The sequence below is a fragment of the Elgaria multicarinata genome, chromosome 7, assembly GCF_023053635.1.
Source record: "Elgaria multicarinata webbii isolate HBS135686 ecotype San Diego chromosome 7, rElgMul1.1.pri, whole genome shotgun sequence".
NCBI classification, from domain to species: domain Eukaryota; kingdom Metazoa; phylum Chordata; class Lepidosauria; order Squamata; family Anguidae; genus Elgaria; species Elgaria multicarinata.
In genome coordinates, this window is record NC_086177.1 from 40,053,698 (window position 1) to 40,072,656 (window position 18,959).

General features: G+C 42.5%; 1 protein-coding gene across 1 annotated transcript; it reads right to left on the bottom strand.

Annotated features, from left to right (window-relative positions):
* Window positions 1–1,955: 1,955 nt before the first annotated feature.
* On the bottom strand, window positions 1,956–10,423 carry C7H6orf62 (chromosome 7 C6orf62 homolog). Its single transcript, XM_063130455.1, has 5 exons — window positions 8,256–10,423; window positions 7,434–7,610; window positions 5,858–5,983; window positions 3,886–4,020; window positions 1,956–3,239 (listed from the first exon to the last, which is right to left on the bottom strand). Exons 1-5 carry the CDS (start codon window positions 8,382–8,384, stop codon window positions 3,114–3,116), a joined length of 693 nt encoding a protein of 230 aa, XP_062986525.1. The 5' UTR covers window positions 8,385–10,423; the 3' UTR covers window positions 1,956–3,113.
* Between the last annotated feature and the right edge of the window lie 8,536 nt (window positions 10,424–18,959).

The following is an 18,959-nucleotide window of genomic DNA, read 5'->3' on the forward strand; positions in this document are numbered from 1 at the left end:
CAAGGCTGAAATCAGAGTCGATGTGGCCACAAATACCAGCCTATTGTAGCTCAACACTCTTATTGCCAGTAACCAAGCCTTTTGAGAGGCATTTCAACCTTTCAGAATGGGACAAAAAACCCTGCACAAAACCAAGAAAATTAACATATGGTTGGGGTGGAGGGGCTGGCCATCCCAGGAACACCAGAGGCCTGGATCAGGAGCCCAGGAAGGCCGGATTTGGGCTCCAGGCCTTAAGTTCTGCACCTCTTGATATGGTGGATGTGGTTAGTTTCAGAGCGAACCCTCCTTAAGTTACAGAGTTGTGTATTTTTTTTATCTAGACTACAATCTCAACCTAATGCAATGGCCCCCTGCAGCTTATGTACTCTCTCTCTCTACTGTGATATTAGTTGAGAAAGCAGTGCATTATTAGAGGAGTCCAAATTCAATAATTACTATGGGTAACCATGACAGAGCTTAAGCTGAATATGAACTTTTGGGGGTCTTTGGAACACACACACACACAAGAATAGCTTATAGACTGTACCCTAGCTTCTCTAAGCTGCAAGATGCACTAGAGCAGTGGTCTTCAACTGGAGGGTCACAAGATCAGTCCAACTGGGTCACGGCAAATGTGTTGCCACACTGGGTAATTGTGAAAGTGGGTCCCATGTTGCAGGTTGGGAATCTGAGATGGTTTTGGATATGGATCAGTTGAAGACCACTGCACTAGAGCACTATTGAGACAATAAATACAATTAACACATCCCTTGAAGACTCTGTGCAACTCTTCCTGGCCTGGTTACACACAAATGAAAGGGCTAAAAAAGATCTAGAACAGGGGTGGACAACTTGTGGCCTTCCAGATGTTTTGGCTTACAATTCCCATCAGTCCTAGCCAGCAGACCCAATAATGAAGGATGGGAGCTTTAGGCCAAAAAATCTTGAGGACAAGTTGCCCTCCCATGGTCTAGAAAGAGACAATGCTGCTGCTCAAAGTTCACGGGCTTCTACTCACAGATGCGACTTGAAAAGAAGAGCAGAAACAAATAATTTTACCACTTCTCTGCAGCTGTACCTTACCATTTGGCAGGGTGACAGATGACCAAGCCCCAAATGAGAACACAACCCTCCGTGTACTTGAATCACAGGCAAATGCTACTTCATGCAGTAGATGATTTCATTCAGTGATATGGGTTGTCATGAATGTCATGGTTGCCTCTGAGGAAGAGGCAACACAGTGAGATTCCCTCAATTGACTTACCTGGGCCAAATGGCATTTGGCTCCTCCTTTCTCAGAACTGTCTTCATTAGAAACCATTCCACCTGTCACAGTATTCAAGTTGGTGCCTGGATTTGTTTACCTTCTCTTTTGTATCATTATGTCTCTTAGTAAGTAAGCTACCATATTAATCTGCAGACTGCCTAGGCTGCTTTGGCAGATCAGTGCTGAACAAAACGTAAATAAATTTTAGCTGTATAGGCTCCATAATAGGTATGAATAGATCCAAAGCAGTCATGATTGCTTTCAAGCTATATGACCTGTAATTGAATGTTAAAGTTCTTCTGGTATATCAGTCTGTATCTTACGAATATGTATTTCTATGACACACATTGCATTTTTAATTGTTATGTTCCATATGATACAGCAAAACTTATCTAACTGTTGTAATGTGCAAGGACTAAGTTCGTCTAGAGTTAGATTAATTGTCTCTGTTCAGAAGACATGCTAAGCCATGGTGCTTAAGGATTTTGAACTAAACATTATGGCTTAGTACGTCGTGTGAACTATTCCTAACCATGGTGGCTATATAACCATGGTTTAAATACGCTCACTAACCATTTGCTGCAAAAGGGTTAGAGCCTAACCGTGGCTTAGCATGTTGTCTGAACAGGCCCAGTGTATTACATGTAACAAATTTGTTTACAAGCAGGTATGATACATGGCCTTTACAAATGAACATAGCAAGTCATTGTTCAACTAATTTGTTTATTTCCAATTTTTTCCAATTCCAAACAAAAGCTAAATACAAATTTTAAACAGATAAGCACTAGATTTACCCAAAGGGAGTAGGCTTATACAGATTTACTTCAGTAAAATTATTCAATCCTTAAGCAAAGCATTCTTTGCCAAAACTATACAGTAGTCTTCCTTATGTTCATTGCACAATCTTAAACAAAATATGTTCTGTCAAAACCAACTTTGACACTCAAAACAATATTTTACAATTAAATCCACAACTGCTTTAGAATATCTTATTCTTCCCCTCCCCCACCCAAAAGAACCTCAGAGAGTTTTCCTTAAGAGATGTTTTGGAAACCAGCATTTCCTACACAGTTCACCAGCAAGTTTACAAGTCAACTCTCAGGAAAAAATAATAATCCTCTGCCAACATGGTTTCTGCAGCTGCTATTTTAAATTTAGCTGCTTGAGGCTACTTCAGACTCCAAGTCTGTAAAAATGTATTCAACTCAACAGAACACTCTACATTTAGTTATACAGCAAACTGGGGAAAGAGATCCAAAAATGAGAATGCCAGTAAACTCAAACATGGCCAAGCAAAATAAGAGAGGCAATTAATGCCTACACCAAATGAGATGCTTTTTTTCCTTAAAAGATTTCTTTCCCATGGTTAGCCATCTACTGTAACAAGCCATAGACCTATTCATCAGAATGAATCTGGCACAGCTCTGATACAATCATGTTAACAGCAAAGCTTATAAGGCTCTTACACCATTACATTCACTTCTCACCCTATGAATACTGATATTGGGGGGACATGACCAGCACAAATGGGAACACCACCATAAATGATCACTTTGTGCTCTCAGATACATTTCTTTCAGTGTATAACAGTCCCTTCATTTCACATTTTGGTAGGATGCTCATGCAATGCAGAAATATGCAGAGCATTCTCTTTCACAAGGTCCATGCAGAAAACATCTAAAAAAAATTTAAAGTTCTGAGATACAAATGATAAAAAGAAAATAATCCAGGATGATCAAGTTCCACGATGGATAGTGTTCTGAACATGTGTCCATTTTCTTCTATTCCGAAAGAATAAATGGCAAGAAAAGTGAAAACTGCACTCCTGCATTCTGTGATCTTCCCCATTTTGCTGGCCAGTACCCTATTCTGGCATGTAAGGACGGAGGTGGTCCTCTATGGTACCAACCGCCCAGTGGGTGAGCTGCTCCTGTGGCAGATACAGGCAGATGCTGCATAACTTGAAGATTGTAGCTTTGTTTTTTGGAGTCTGGAAAGAGATACATAAATCTATTTCAGAACCAAATAATTTTTATAAACAGCACTGTCTGGAAAAAAAGACCTTCACAAATCTCTCAACTTATCTTTTAGGAACACACAGAAGTAAAGGACAGTCCACAGAAGAGTATCACAAAGAATTTAGCCCTCATGCGGTGCTGCTTGTGGAATATAGAACTTAACCAGCAGACTACAGAACTGAATCCTGCATTTACCAGCAGAAGGATTGTACCAAGTCTTTTTCTGAGACCTAATACAAGTCATTATGTTTCAAAAGTGGCAGTTCAGTGGAATCTGTGCCACAATGAATGACGTTATTGATGCACGCGGGCAGATCCCCACTCTCTCAATTCATAGCCTAACAGGAATATAGCCACTGAATGTTTCATTGCACAAAGCAGAGCAACCAAAACAGCCAGTTGCTTTTCACTACATCCCATGATGTTATTATGACTAGTGCAAGTTACACATTATGCCATAAAAAGGAACCCTGATATCTAAACAGATTCAGGATTCTGCTATGGCAGTTGGTTTTTAGCAATATCCCTTATTGTATCTAAACTAACACAACAGCTGTTGAATAAAAAATAAAGCAACGGAATTATAAGGAGAATAGTTGTTCATTGGAAGATGTTTACCTGCAAGTGCTGTCTGTCAATGAAGAGAAACACTGACTGGTTAGGGTTGTTGATAACAATTCCAGTCTTGTCCTTTCGGCTCAGTACATGCAGAAACTGTTTTTCATAGTCACCATGATGAAATTCAAACCTGGCCTGAAGGAAATAAAATAGGTAATGAAAATAATTTAAATAAGATGTATAAGAAATGTTAATCCAAAGCTAACTTTCACTAATAGATCCAAGTACAACAGGGGTGAGCTGATTTTAAAGGATCTATTTAGAGAGATAGAGATATGAACCACCCAGGGAGCTGCGGCTATTGGGTGGTATAAAAATGCAATATATATATATATATATATCCTGCTGCAAAAAACAGTGCTTGGTATTAATGAATTGGGAGCACAAGAACTTATATATATATATATATATATATATATATCCTGGTGCAAAAAACAGTGCTTGGTATTAATGAATTGGGAGCACAAGAACTTAAGCACTTAATGGAGCTCACAGTCCTTCCATATAAAAATCCACTCCTGGTTATCAAGCTCATTTCATTTCAGCATTATAATTTAGGGCAGGAGTATTATTTTTGTCACTATTGTTTAAAAAAATGCAAGAAATTTTTGCCAATCTACTGCAAATCACCTTCAGATCTACTTTCTGCACATCCCTGAAGTACAGAATAGATGAAATTTACAGACAACTTGAAGTTAGAGCTACTAAAGATTTGCAGTTGTTGAAATGGCACTGAATTTTAACAGCATATCTCCTCTTTTCGAAGGACAGCCTATCAGAAAAGTATATCCATACTTAACTTTATATAATAAACAAACAATTCTGATGCATATAGATACAGTATGAATACTGCATTGGTAAAAGACTTTAGTAAGTTCACTGAACTAGGGACAAAATGAACAAAACTAGAGGTTGATTCAAAAACAAAATGGTCAACTAAAGTCTGCCTCACGGATTAAACCTATATTGGGGTGCTCCTGGATCTATCTTGCTACTGGAGGCCCAGGTGACCAGTGTCAAAGAACACCCATTATCAACTTTAGTTGGTGCACTGCATAGGGACAGCCAAGCCACAGTAATCCATGCACTGGTAACCCACAATTAGACTACTGTAATGTGCACTTTGTGGGGCCGCAGAATGCAGCAGCTACTGTGTTCACTGGGACACCCAGCTATGGCCCCTTAAATATCTGTGTTAAAAGAACTTCACTGGCTTCCTATTAGCTACTAAGCCATGTTCAAGCTAATGTCGTTGACATACAAAGCCATAAAAAACTTGGGACCAGAATAATTAGACCGACTTCACCTATATATACCCTGACAGCGGTTAAGATCTTCAGATAAGACCTGGTCATTCCATGGCCGACAGAATGTTCCATGTAATATCTCAAAGATGGGCCTTCTCAGTGGTGGTTCCCAACCCTTGGAAAACCCTCCCGTATGCAGTTTGGGAGGCAGAAAGTGTGGTATGTTTCAAATGCCTCCTGAAAATGCACTTTTTTACCCAGGTTTCTCTGATTTGTAAATCATCGCAACAGATCATATGCCATACCACTTTACTTGTTTTTGTATTATTTTGATATTGTAGTTTTAAATATTATGTTTTAAATTTATTCATTTTGTTTAATAACATTTAAATGTATTTAAATGTATTTAATATTTGTAAGTGAGCTGCTTGGAAATATTTGAATATTAAGCAATATACAAGTATCATTTATAAAATAAATAAAACACCTACCCAATTAGTATTCATCACTTCTAATCCTAAATGCCATCCAGACCCAAAGCATGTCTGCACATGACAATAACCTGCCTTGTCAAACCAACGCTTTAAACAATACCTTCCCACCCACCCCAACAAAGGTTCCAGAAGTCACTTATGACTAGAATAAAGAAAAGGTGGAATTTCATTGAAAATGGCAATAGCTTACTTGGGTTTTATTATCACATAACCTGAAAACATACATCATACCTGAACAGGCCTAAAGGGCTCATCATCCGATCCCTTCCACCTAGAAAACAGAAGACAGACTATCTTCTCAATATCATTACGAGGCCAAAGTATGAAGTCCATCTCCTGTGTACAGCCAATTACATCCTGTAAGGAGAAAAACAAGCATGTCCATCAATGCACTTTCACATCAATCCACTGTGAAATCACATACAGACTAGTTTGTGGAGAAACCTTAATAACCATACTTCAAATTACATGTGTAACTTTATCATATATGCCTAATAGTATTTCTTTCACCTATTCTTTTGACTTTTTCCTCAGGCTATATAATACAGGATGCCTATCCACTATATGGAGAGTAATTAACATTTCTAGTGTGGAACTTAGAACCCAATCCAAGTAATTAACTTTCATCATAGTAGCAAACTTTCAGGGTTAAACGCCCCCCCCCCCCCGGCCTGAATTAAAATGTTGACCTTAGAGTAATCGTTTAAATGTTGAGCAGCAAATGAAGTCCAGTTTCAATACAAGTACACTTTTTTTTACATTTACATGTTTTATTTTGCTGCCTTTATCAAGACTATTTAAATAAATTGTGCAGTTTATAGTCATTACTACTTATAGCTAAAGAATTTATTCCATGTTTTGCTTCAGGAGGGGCCCATTTGTATGGCCTGGACCTGGCATTCCCTTCTGCTAGTGGGGGCATCTTGTGAGTGGTATACTACTCACAGGGCATTCCTGCAGGTGAAGAGGGGGGGGGGGAAGCTTTTGATGGTTCTCCCTCCCACTGCAGCACTTCAAAGAACTGCTCTGGAGGGTTTGAGAACTGCAGGGGAATGAGGAAACCCCTGAAAGTCACCTCTGCCAGCAGGATTTTTCTCTGGGTTGCAAGACTTTCTGTGAACAGAAGGGCTCTTTCTATTCACAGAAGGGAACTCAGTGGCTAAGCCTATGTGTTTAATTTCTGCAGGAAATATAAAAGCAATCTCATTACTCTTAAGATGTTTTTCCCATTCCAATGCTGTGCTTTAACATTTTGACAAACTGATTGTACCACATTAAACACAGGTGTGAAAAAAGGGCAAACTGGAAAAGATTTGAAAGGGGGCAAGATAATAAGAACTATTAGATGAAGCATACCAAATATCCCAGTATAGATTTCCCTCTTGACAGGCAGGATCCAAAAAAACCCATGCACTTCAGTTTGTCAAAAGACACAGTGGCCTGGTTCGGACAACATGCTAAACCATGCTGCTCAACCAAAAAATGGTTAATGCATTCCCTTAACCATTTTGTGGTTAAGCAGCATGTTGTCTGAACCAGGCCACTGACTTTTTAAAGAGAAAACGCAGCTACCTCCTCTACACCACATCAGTTACCACATCAGTTTAGGGCATGGCATGGGAGAAACTTGCTGTTCAACATGAAAAAAATCTCATTAAGCACATGCAAGGCACTGGCAGCACATAGAGGATGCTTTGAATCCTACTTGACAATACCTAGATTTTTGATCGAGAAGCACAACTGGAACAAACACTGTTAACAAAACCTTTTGACATCATAAAATAGAATGAAGAAAGAATTACTTTACCCTGCGCATAGACTGATAGCGGGGCGCATGCAGCTGTACTACATCCTTTTGTAGAAGCTCTATGGAACTTTCCAAGGAATAGCTGGAATCCCGCACACCTTTCAGGATATTTTCTTCATAATTATTGGTCATGACTGGTATCACTTCAGACACTTCAAAGAGCGCTGACTTTTTCCTCTAATTAAAGAAAGTAAGAGGAATAAAAATGTTGTACTTCATCCATTTCTGAGCAGTCTGTAGTTATGATGCTTTTAACACTTAAGAAATCACAGCTGAACTTCCAACACAAAAAATGGGGAACTCCCAAGACTAAATTTAGATACAGTGTGTAATCCAGTCAAAGTTCAGTTCTTTTGATTTTAATGAAATATATTTATGCACATGCTTAAATCTACATCTCTCATTAAAATTAAGAGAACCAAAAATAGCTGAATTTAGGCTGCAGTGGATATATGTCTCTAAATTCCATTCTGGTTATTCTTCAAATTTGTGCCCAACCTTAGTGCATAGTATTAACTGTCACCCTCCCACACTTTAAAACCTGTAGTAAGGTTTTGTTACTGTACTTCGTACAAACATTTCTATAAACAAAGAAAACTTAACACAGAGTAGTGTTATCATACTACTACTAAGTATGGATTTGAGATCATTATTAAACAATATCAAAGCTACAACCCAAGCTTGATACCAAGAAAACATGAGTCTAATGGATTTTTACTTGTATTCTCTATATTTGGTCTTGATCATAATTTTGAGAGTGTTAATAACGACAGTTTTGAAGTCATAACACACAATTCTTTTAACAAGCAGAATTGAGATTACCTTGTCTTTGAATACAAAGGCAATATACATCTTGAAATCGAACTGGTCAGCTAGAGATTCTTTTTTCTTTTTAAGCTGAGCACGAAGTCTGTTCAGAGCTTGTTTCTTCCGGGAGTTTGGGTCCCCCATTTTGTAATACAGGTGGTACTAAAACCTTTGGAAACCGTCACTAAACTATGGGCCCTTTTTTCATAAGACTCGAGTACAACAGAAACAAGTCATTTTATTCCTGCTCATACCACTGAATCAATAAAACACAGGCGTAACCCAAAAATGCACCTCAGGCAATTGTTTTACGAGACTGTCTTATTAGAGGGGTCATAAAACAAAATAAGTAATAGTCCAACCATCGTTGGACAGTTTTGCACAGTATTATCAAAAGCCCAAAGGAATTTGAAGAAAAAACACTGATATACACAGTTTAAACCACGGGAATAAATGGGCAAGAATGGGGAAAAAATCTTATCACAATTTGTGTGTATAAAAAAAAGCAGTAATGGGCATGGACCCAATCCATTTGGGCGTTGTTTTTTGCCCCAACCCCCCAAAACTCCCCCAAACAAAAACTGAAATTAAAGACAGTGTTCTACCCCACCCAGATTCATGACTCTGCTGATTATTAACAAGATTTCTGCTATTGCTATGCTGCCTGGCTTTATTTTTTTAAAGAATTATTACACTTGGTAGAAAGCAAAGGAGGGAGTGCACAACAGGAGTGGATGTCCTGGGAGGTAAGACGTTTCCCTACCAACAACAAAATCATCAACCACAGACAACACGGTGCTGGTTTGCAGAGGAGCAAGGAGTTTGGAAAACAGCAGAGTCATTTCTAACTTCATCCTGCTCATCATCAGGCACATGGTCGCCCTGAGGCTGTGTCTGTTAGAGAGAAGGATCATGATGGCCATTGATAAAAGAGTGGAGGGAAGCTATGGGAGAGTATCGGGCTTAAATGCTTTGAATCCCAAACCGATCTCTCAATCTACCTCTCCCCGAGCAGGGAGAGCCACCGACATCCCCCAATAGCTTTCCTTCCCTCCGTCTACCCCACCGATAGCGCGAAAATCCTCCTCCCTCTGCCGCCTGGCACCGCAAAGGAAAGCGGTTTAATTGGGGCTGGGCATGGCTGATGCGCTTGGCCTCCTTGCTGGAGTTGTTCTCTTCCTTGCTCAACTCTAAAGAGGAAGGGGCGGGCCTGTGCTCAGCGCAGCGGGGGCACTCAGTCTACGGCCCGGAATTCACTCTTGCATTCATAGTCATCAACTCGGGTTCTTTTTTTAAAAAAAAAAAGAAAAGGAAAGAAAAGGAAAAGAACACGCCGACAGATTTCAATTGCAAAAATTGACAAGAGTTTGCAGAGGTTTTTGTTGTTGCAAACTTAAATATATTTAGAAGGGAGAGGCGAGAATGCGTTTGCGAGCAAACACTTCAGATCAATTTTTTAAAAATAAAATAAAATAAAAATAAAATAGATGCCTTTCCCCTCTAGGAGTTGTTTGGGAAAGGTTCAAGTTGTTGTTTTTTCAGACCCCCCCTCCCCTTCAGCTTTCCCTCATAAAAATAAGAAGCTTCCCTCACACTATCCTTTAGCCCCAGCGGGAGGCTCAGGCGGCAAGAGAGACCAAACCAGACCGGACCGGAGACTGTGGCGTGGACTGGCTCGCTACCCGCAGCCGGCGGGCGCGGGCGGAGCAGTGGAGGCGGTGGCGGCGGCGCTGCTAGCAGCACAGGCAGAAGCCATGTCAAGATAAGGCCACCAAGAAGCCGTCGAGCTCCCCCATCCCCGCTGCGCTGTTCACGACGACCGGGCCGCCCGCTCTGCCGCTGCTCAGCCCCAGCAGCCTGGTCCCCATAGCCTAAGCTCGGCGCCCCGGAGCCACCGGGGGTGGGCAAATGGTGGCGGCGGCGGAAGGAGGAGGACGACGACGACGAGAGGAGGAAGAGGAAGAGGAGGTGGCGGCGGCGAAGAAGAAGAAGCGAGGCCGGGCCGGACAGTCCCTGCGCTACAGGCTCCTACAACCCACAGGGCAGGAGGAAAGAGAGCGACCGGAGCTCCCCCTCCTGTCCCCTCTCACGGGAAGGATAGCGCGGAGGAGTCTCTCGGACCGGATGACGCGGGAGGAAGGACGAGAAGCAGGAGCTGCAACCAGAGCGAAAACCCCTCAAAATGGCAGCCGCCGCCTCTCCTTCCCTGCCTGAGTCACACGCAGACAGGCTCCGCCCGTCAGCCGCTGCGCAGGCGTTCTGCAGTCGACTGTACCATTCCTGGAAGAGGGGGGAGGGAGAAGGAAAGGAGGAGAGGCGACGGTGGAGTGGGGAGGAGGGCTGACTTCCACGCAAACCGTTCCTGTGTGTTTTTCCCCAGTGTCTTCAATGGGGCAAAATGTGCGTAGGACTCCGTCCTGGCAGCCTGAACCTGTACAGAGTTACAACTGCCTCAAGGCTGCAGTCCTAAACATACTTACCAGTGTGTAAACCCCATTGAACGCCGCAGGACTTGCCTCTCTGCGTAAACATGCACAGGGTTGCGCTGTCAAACAATGGCTTGGGCCTGCATCGGGCTGATACCCGCACGGGGCGGTCAGCGTCTGTCATTGTCACCCTCAAGCAGGATTATTTGAAAATAAGTCCGATTCATATAATTGGATTTACTTGCGAGTAAATAAGTGCACACACCCGACGCAATAAATAAAATATTACAAGCACGTTAAATGAGATCAAGATTAAAGTGCATCTGGAGTAACTGTTGGTTTGTCTTACATACTGAGTAGAGGATATTGGCCTACCCTCCCTTTCGGTTTTGGCGGCGTTTGAACTCTTTTCTACTGCAGCTTCTCTAAAGACATGTGGTAATTGCTGTTGTATTCCCGCAGCTTGCTTAATTGTTTTTGTGAGATTAAAAAATAGTTTCATCCCAACTATATACCTCTAAACAGGGGGATAGTTGCGCTTTTAAATCGTACCTGTCATGCACATTTACCTGGGATTACCCCCATTTAAAGTTTTACTTCCGAGTAAACGTGCATAGGTTTGAGCTGTAGGAGGGGTCTGAGTTTTTGAATTACGCAAAGACCAATCAGACTTGATAAAACGGTCGCCTAAAGAAAGCTGGAGAATGAAAAGCTCTGTTCAACTGCCTTCTCTCGAACGCTGACACTTGAGAGAATTTCGAGAAAAAGTCAGTATTCCAACTTACTTTACACCACGGGAGGCGGTTATATCCAACGTTAGTCTAAACCCCATTCACTTCCATGGGTCTACTCTAAGCAGAACATTGGATACAACCCAGGGGCTCTAGACCTTTAAGGGCTGTATGGCAACACACCGCCGCACGGGTTAATTCCTATTAAGTACACACAGGAAGCCACAGGGGCTGCGTGTGTGTGTGAACGCTGTTTCTCTCCTGACGACTAGCAACATCTGCTAAACTCAGCAGCTAAGAAGCAGCTGTTTCGGTCCATACACCACACCCTCCTAAATGGACTATATTACTCGGCGGCCCTAATCAGTGAGTGCTTAGTGACCTCTCTGTTCCTCCATACAAGAGAAGGCGTCGCTGTCGGTTTCCATGACGTACAGCGAGCTGCTCGTCTCTCAAGAAGAACTCTTATCATCAACGCCTTTCGGCTCTGTTCTTCCCCTTAGTACTCTCCATGTGAGCTGGCTGCGCACTGCGTGTTTTCGCTCCAGCAGCAGCTACCCTATCATAAGCAACTGCGTTGTTTAAAGCTCAAGCGGAAGCGCGAAAAATCCTCGTCGTCATGACGAATTTAAAGAAGTGCGCGCCCTTTCTTATGTTCCACCGAAGTAGGAAGAAACTTAATTTCTGCCCAGAGACAGGCCCAGTTCTGACGACACACTAATCAACGGGGTGGGGGTGATGATAGGAACAGAATGGGAAACTCAGCCACAGACTCTATGCCCTCTCCCCGCCCTTTCTCTCTCGACTTTAACCCGAGTCGTGCGAAGCACACCACTCCCCCAACCCACTCTGACGTCATTACACCGTGGCCACCAAACCGATCTCCTAAGAGCGGTACACGTGACTAGAGCGTGACACTTAGGATAACACAACAAAGAATCTAGTTTGCGCTTGTTACATAAGAGCGTGTTCGTGTAAACCGCCCAGAGAGCTCCGGCTATTGGGCTGTATGGAAATGTAATAAATAAATAAATAACGTACGTAACAGCTTCTGTTTTCTATGACTTCGGGAGGGGAAATGGCCTCGTATCCCACTGATGCCAAATAATTATGAGTTGGGCTTTACAGTCCAAACTTGACATGCATTATACACATGCTTGAGTTCTAGTCCCACTGCATCAGTGTCACGTCTGAGTAAACATGCATGAGACTGGGCTGTTACTAGTACCCTACAGTGCAATCCTATGCATGCCTACTCAGAATTAAGCTCACTGAATTCAATGGAGCTTATTCCTAGTTAAGTCCCTCAGCCAGCATTCTTTTCGCTAAGAATTCTGCAGTTAATGTTAATGTTACATTGCCATCTAGTGGAAATTTAAAGGTTGCCATTGACGTGAGATCCTGTTGTAACTAATCCAAATTTTGGGACAAAGAAAGGAAGTATTTTCCACTGACTAGTATGTATGCCTCTTGATTAGAGAACCTTGATCTGGAGTGCCCACAGTAGGGTGACCATATGGAAAGGAGGACAGGGCTCCTGTATCTTTAACAGCTGCATTGAAAGGGCAATTTCAGCAGGTGTCATTTGTATGCATGCAGCATCTGGTGAAATTCCCCCTTTGTCACAACAGTTAAAGCTGCTAAAGTATAACTAGAGTTACCAGATACAAAAGAGGGAAGGACTCCTGCAGCTTTAACTGTTATGATGAAGGAATTTCACCAGGTGCTGCATGCATACAAATAACAACTGCTGAAATTCCCCTTTCAATACAACTGTTAAAGATACAGGAGCCCTGTCCTCCTTTTCATATGGTCACCCTACCCCACAGTGAGCATGCAGGGTTGTATATTTGTTTACATTTATAAACTGACCCATCCCAAAAGTTCAGGCTAGATAATCATTGGTTAAAAAAGATGTTAAAATCTATTTGAAATCCAACTTAGAGCTCCATCACACCAGCGTTTTATCACACTTTCATCCTGCTTTGGTTACCGTTTTGCCCCGCAACCTTCACACAATGTCCTGCAATCATCTCGCCTCTTCCCCTCCATTTTCCGTGTTTTTCTAGGGTGGTGAAAGTGCAGCATTTTTTCTCCATGCGGGATAAAACCGCCCTTCTGTCCCCATGTATTGCTGTCCTCGCGCTATGTCACAGAACCTCCCTTCTTGGGGGCGTCTGTGTTGAAGGGCAATCTTGTTGATGAAAGAGGAGGGTGTGCTGAGTCGCTGTAATGACCGGGCTTGTGCTGAGTTGCTCAAACATACTTCTGCTGCTCCAACCCCACTGTCATTGCTCTCTCATTGCTATTTCTTCCCCTCGATGGCAGAAACAATCAAACGCTAAATTGTTAAAACAGTAGACAACAAAATCAGAGCAGGAGGAGGTGCCCACGTCCATCACAATGTCCATCAACTACAGGAACCAATGAACTGGAGGGAGAAGGAAAAGGGGAAGGGTGGGGCAAGCACAGTGACAATACCAGGAAGTGCAAGCCTGCACAGACATAATAGCTCAAGAATGCATGCATGTGAAAGTGACCAGGGCTCAACACGCTAATGAAATAGAGGTGGAAATCGCGGATGCATACTAGGAAAAAAAGTAGGGATTAAGCTCTTAGATTAATATTCCTTATGAGCCAGATTTTTCTGAAGAAAAAGAAGCTGTGGGGCCCTGATCTGGAACTGAGCCACTGCACCAGTTTTCTGCTGATAAGGTTCCCTCTGCTTCTCCTTGTCACCAGTGACACTGCTAACTACAAACAGCAGCACGTCCTGAAGTAAATAGCAGTCACAGAAAGAGTTATTTTTAGGATGCCTGTCCAGTTTGATGCAATTCCAACAGTATTCCATCCAGCCTGGTTCAGAAGTGCCCCATGACTCTCTGGAGTGTCCCTTGACTGTCTTTTTAGGAAGTGAGGAGAAAGCTGCAGGGAACAGGAAGGGATGAATAATCTTTTATTTCTTGAACCTTTCACTGTTTACTCATCTTAGGATCCATGCCATTATATGGCTGCAGTTACAAGGACAATGTACTTGGAAACATCCTCCCCTAAGGAACTACTTCCAAGTAAATGGGTTAAGAACTAGAGTGCCAAGAGGCTGAGAGCTAATGTACACAATTGCCATAGCTGTGATGGCTTGCCTCCCAAGGTTAACCTAAAACCGACAGCTTTGCATATCATCAAGCCCACCTTCAGGTTTTGGAGTACCCTGGGCAAACTACACTGGTATCCTTGGCTCCCCCTCCATCAGGGTTAGGGAACCTGTGGCCCTCGAAATGTTATTAGTCTGCAATTTCCATTATGCAGCACCATTTGTGATGGTGGCTGGGGCTGATGGGAATTGCAGTCCAGCAATATCCAGAGAGCCACACGTTGCCCACTCCGCCCTACATAATTGAACGTTGGCAGGTTGCTTGCCCATTGTTGTGGTGACGGCAGCAAGGAGGAAACCTCCAGACCACATACCCAAACTCATGGCTACATACAGAGTAGTCCCAGCTTCATTAGAAAGTCCATGGCAGTAGTGGCACATGAACCCATGACTCCCAGTCCATCCACTGGATAGGATCTCTTTTAAAATGCTGAAGCCTAGTTGGAATGAGTTTATTTGAAAAGAACTTTCTCTCAGAAATTTTGAAACATTGCTTTTGCCTCATCATATTACTAGATATTGGTTATAGCCACTAGAAACAGTAACAATGGGAATGTCGATACTATCTATTACTCTAAACAATTGATTCAGTTCTTGTATTCTGAAAAAAAGAAGAGAACATTTTCTTTGCCACATCTTCTAAAAAATGTTTAAATAACGCATTCTTTTGCACAGCAAACATTCAAAACAAATTGGCTGAACTCAATGAGAAACCTCAGTGTTTGTTCAAGTATCTATTGAAGTGCAAACGGTCATAACACCAGGAGTATTAATTTGTTTTGGAACAGACAAAGTGAACACCATTTGGGTATACAGAACTGGAGAAAAGAAAAATCAAGATTTGCAAAATGTTTAATGAACGCAAATGTCACAACATGTTTTTCAGTGTACCAGACCTTTGTGCTCAATGGGCTGAAATAAAGTGATGTAACTTGAAGCCTTTCCGTTGGATTTCTGGCATTATTTATATGTGGTAGTTCTCACAAATTAGCCTATCATCTAAATTACTGAAAGAAAGTTCTTTCAGACCCAAAGCAAGGGATTCTTTACAAATCCCTCCAAGCTGAAGCAATTAAGAACTCTGACTGAATCATAATGGTGCACAATAGGAAAACTTTTTCATCAGGTTAAGAAGGAGTGGTCCCATTATTCTGAACACCTGGCCAACACATTCACAGCCAGGGAGAGATTAAAGGAAAAATAAACAGAACACAAGGTTTATTACATTAAAGTTATCTTTTTACCTTGGTGATTTCTAAAAGTCTATTCTGCAAATTTAAACTAAATGATTGCAGTACTTACACAGATGGAACTTGTTCACAGCAATAAATCGGAGGTGGTTTCTGATATGTGAAAAGACCCTGGTCATAGGCCTTTGGGCTGGCAGCATTAGGAGCCATCCATCTGGAATCACCCCAAATATCAGGGAGAACAGTTGTAGCCTAGGGCTTGTCTATATGGCTTGTTTACCCTGACGTAGCTGCACATATTCTCATTTTAGGACACACGGGTCAGCCTTCCATTCACAGTAACATCGCGTTTTAACTGTGATAATGCCCATATTCGCATCAGTGATTTACTGCGACTTTTAGATCATGTCAGTTTGCTCCATGTTATGGTTATGTGTCATTGGGGGAGTTAAACAGCATTTTGACACGTGGGTGGAGCTTTGAGGATAGGAGAACGTGATTGTTCGCTTTCCCACCTATTGGCTGGCTCGTTTTTTCATGCCGTTTTTCGGTTGAACGATCTGATCCTACAGAGCTCTGCATAAACAAAGAGGCAGAAACACACTGCCATCCTCCTCTACAGCCTCGTTCCTCCCCCCCTCCCCGGTTCTGGTTTTGTTGTTATATCAATCTGTGGAGCTCCGCATATAAACTATATCACTTCACTCGCCTCCATAGTATTGCACATTCCATAATGCGATAATGCACACGTGCGCATGTATAACTGCACTACAAAAAAAAAATACAGGAGATAAATAGCTGTTGCTGCTGCAGTGTGACGTTCTTTACCTACATTTGAATCAACGAAAAATCGCGTTTATATTTAATGAGGCGCAATCCCGCTGTCGTATAGACGAGGGCCAAGTTTTCCTGCCGATACGCTAGATTTGTTATGTGCAGGGCATGGGTCCCTCCTCACCAAGGGGAAGTATTCAACCAAACAAACTCACATTTGCAGTATGAAGTAGTGCCATCTAGATTTGGTGTCACCACCTCATTACAGTTTGCAAGATGTAGATCTTAGAATTTACTCACACAGGAATTCATAATGAAAGTGAGGATTGGCTATAGCAGCCTTCTCTAACCTGGAATCCTCCAGATATGTTGGACTAAAACTCCCACAATTTTCAGCCAGCACAGCCATTCTGCCTGGGAATTGTGGGAGTTGTGTCTAGCATATCTGGAGGATTCCTGGTTGGGAAAGGCTGGGCTATAGCTCAGTAGCAAAGGTCCCAGTTTCAACCCCTGTCTACTCTAGGTACGACTGAGATAAATTTCAGTTTGAGATCTTGGAGAACTGCTGCCAGTCTGTGTAGACAATACAAAATAAGATAGATCAGTGGTCTGGCTTGGTATAATTCCTATATTTACATAGACATTATGACATAATGCAACAGCACCCTACTGCCCATGTTCCCCATAGTGTGCGTAAGTTTACTGCCTCTGCTACTGGAGGCAGCATATGACCATTAGAACTACTAGACAGTGAAAGCCTTCTCCTTCAGGAATTTATCTAACCCCCTTTTAAAGCTATTTGTCAGGAACAAATCCTGTCAGACTAATTTGATCTCATTTTTTGATCGGGTAACCTCCCTTGTGGACTGTGGGAATGCTGTGGACAGCATATATCTTGACTTCAGCAAAGCTTTCGACAAAGTGCCCCATGATATTCTGATTAACAAACTAGCTAAAAGTGGGCTAGATGAAACAACTATTAGGTGGATTCACAGTTGGCTACAGAATCGGACTCAAAGAGTACTTATCGATGGAGCCTTCTCAAACTGGGGAGAGGCAATGAGTGGGGTACCGCAGGGCTCAGTCCTGGGCCCAGTGCTCTTCAACATTTTTATTAATGATTTGGATGAGGAGGTGCAGGGAATGCTTTGCAGATGACACAAAATTGGGTGGGATAGCTAATACCCTGGAAGACAGAAACAAACTTCAAAGTGATCTTGATAGGCTGGAGTGCTGGGCTGAAAACAACAGAATGAAATTTAATAGGGATAAATGCCAAGTTCTACATCTGGGAAATAGAAACCAAATGCACAGTTACAAGATGGGGGATACTTGGCTCAGCAATACTACAAATGAGAAGGATCTTGGAATTGTTGTAGATCGCAAGCTGAATATGAGCCAACAGTGCAATATGGCTGCAAGAAAGGCAAATGCTATTTTGGGCTGCATAAATGGAAGTATAGCTTCCAAATCGCATGAGGTACTGGTTCCTCTCTATTCGGCCCTGGTTAGGCCTCATCTAGTATTGCGTCTAGTTCTGGGCTCCACAATTCAAGAAGGACGCAGACAAGCTGGAGTGTGTTCAGAGGAGGGCAACCAGGATGATCAGGGGTCTGGAAACAAAGCCCTATGAAGAGAGACTGAAAGAACTGGGCATGTCCAGGATCTCTTCTCGATCCTCCCAGAGTGCAGGACACGGAATAATGGGCTCAAGTGAAAGGAAGCCAGATTCCAGCTGGACATCAGGAAAAACTTCCTGACTGTTAGAGCAGTATGACAATGGAATCAGTTACCTAGGGAGGTTGTGGACTCTCCCACACTAGAGGCCTTCAAGAGGCAGCTGGACAACCATCTGTCAGGGATGCTTTAGGGTGGATTCCTGCATTGAGCAGGGGGTTGGACTCGATGGCCTTGTAGGTCTCTTTCAACTCTGCTTTTCTATGATTCTAAACTGGTGGCCATCATTACACCTATGCACTGTGTGAGGTAGTAGTTTCTTTTATCTGTCCTGAATCTCCAACCAATCAGCTTCATGGGATGATCCCGAGTTCAAATATTTTGAGAAAGGGAGAAAAATGTCTCCGTATCCACATTCTCCACACCACATATGATTTCATTCACCTCTATCATGACTCCCTTAAGCCTCCTTTTTTCCAAGCTAAACAATCACAGCTGTTGTAACCTTCCCCCACAGGGGAGATGCTCTAGTTCCTTAACCATTTTTGTTGCCCTTTTTTGCATTCCCCCCACCCCCCAGATCTATAGTATCTTTTTTTTTAGGTATTGTGACCAGAACTGTACACAGTATTCTAAGTGTGGTTTTGTATAAAGGCAGTGTGATGTTGGCAGTTCTATTCTCAATTCCTTTTCTTATAATGCCTAACATGGAGTTTGCCTTCTTTTCAGCTGCTGCACACTGGGTTGACATTTTCATTGAGCTGTCC

Excerpts from the sequence above, each read along its gene's own strand:
- C7H6orf62 (XM_063130455.1), bottom strand. The coding sequence starts at position 8,384 with ATGGGGGACCCAAACTCCCGGAAGAAACAAGCTCTGAACAGACTTCGT. Across the intron at positions 5,984-7,433 it reads GCTATCAGTCTATGCGCAGG|GATGTAATTGGCTGTACACA; the intron begins GTAAAGTAATTC and ends TTCTCCTTACAG. Across the intron at positions 4,021-5,857 it reads AGCCCTTTAGGCCTGTTCAG|GCCAGGTTTGAATTTCATCA; the intron begins GTATGATGTATG and ends TATTTCCTTCAG.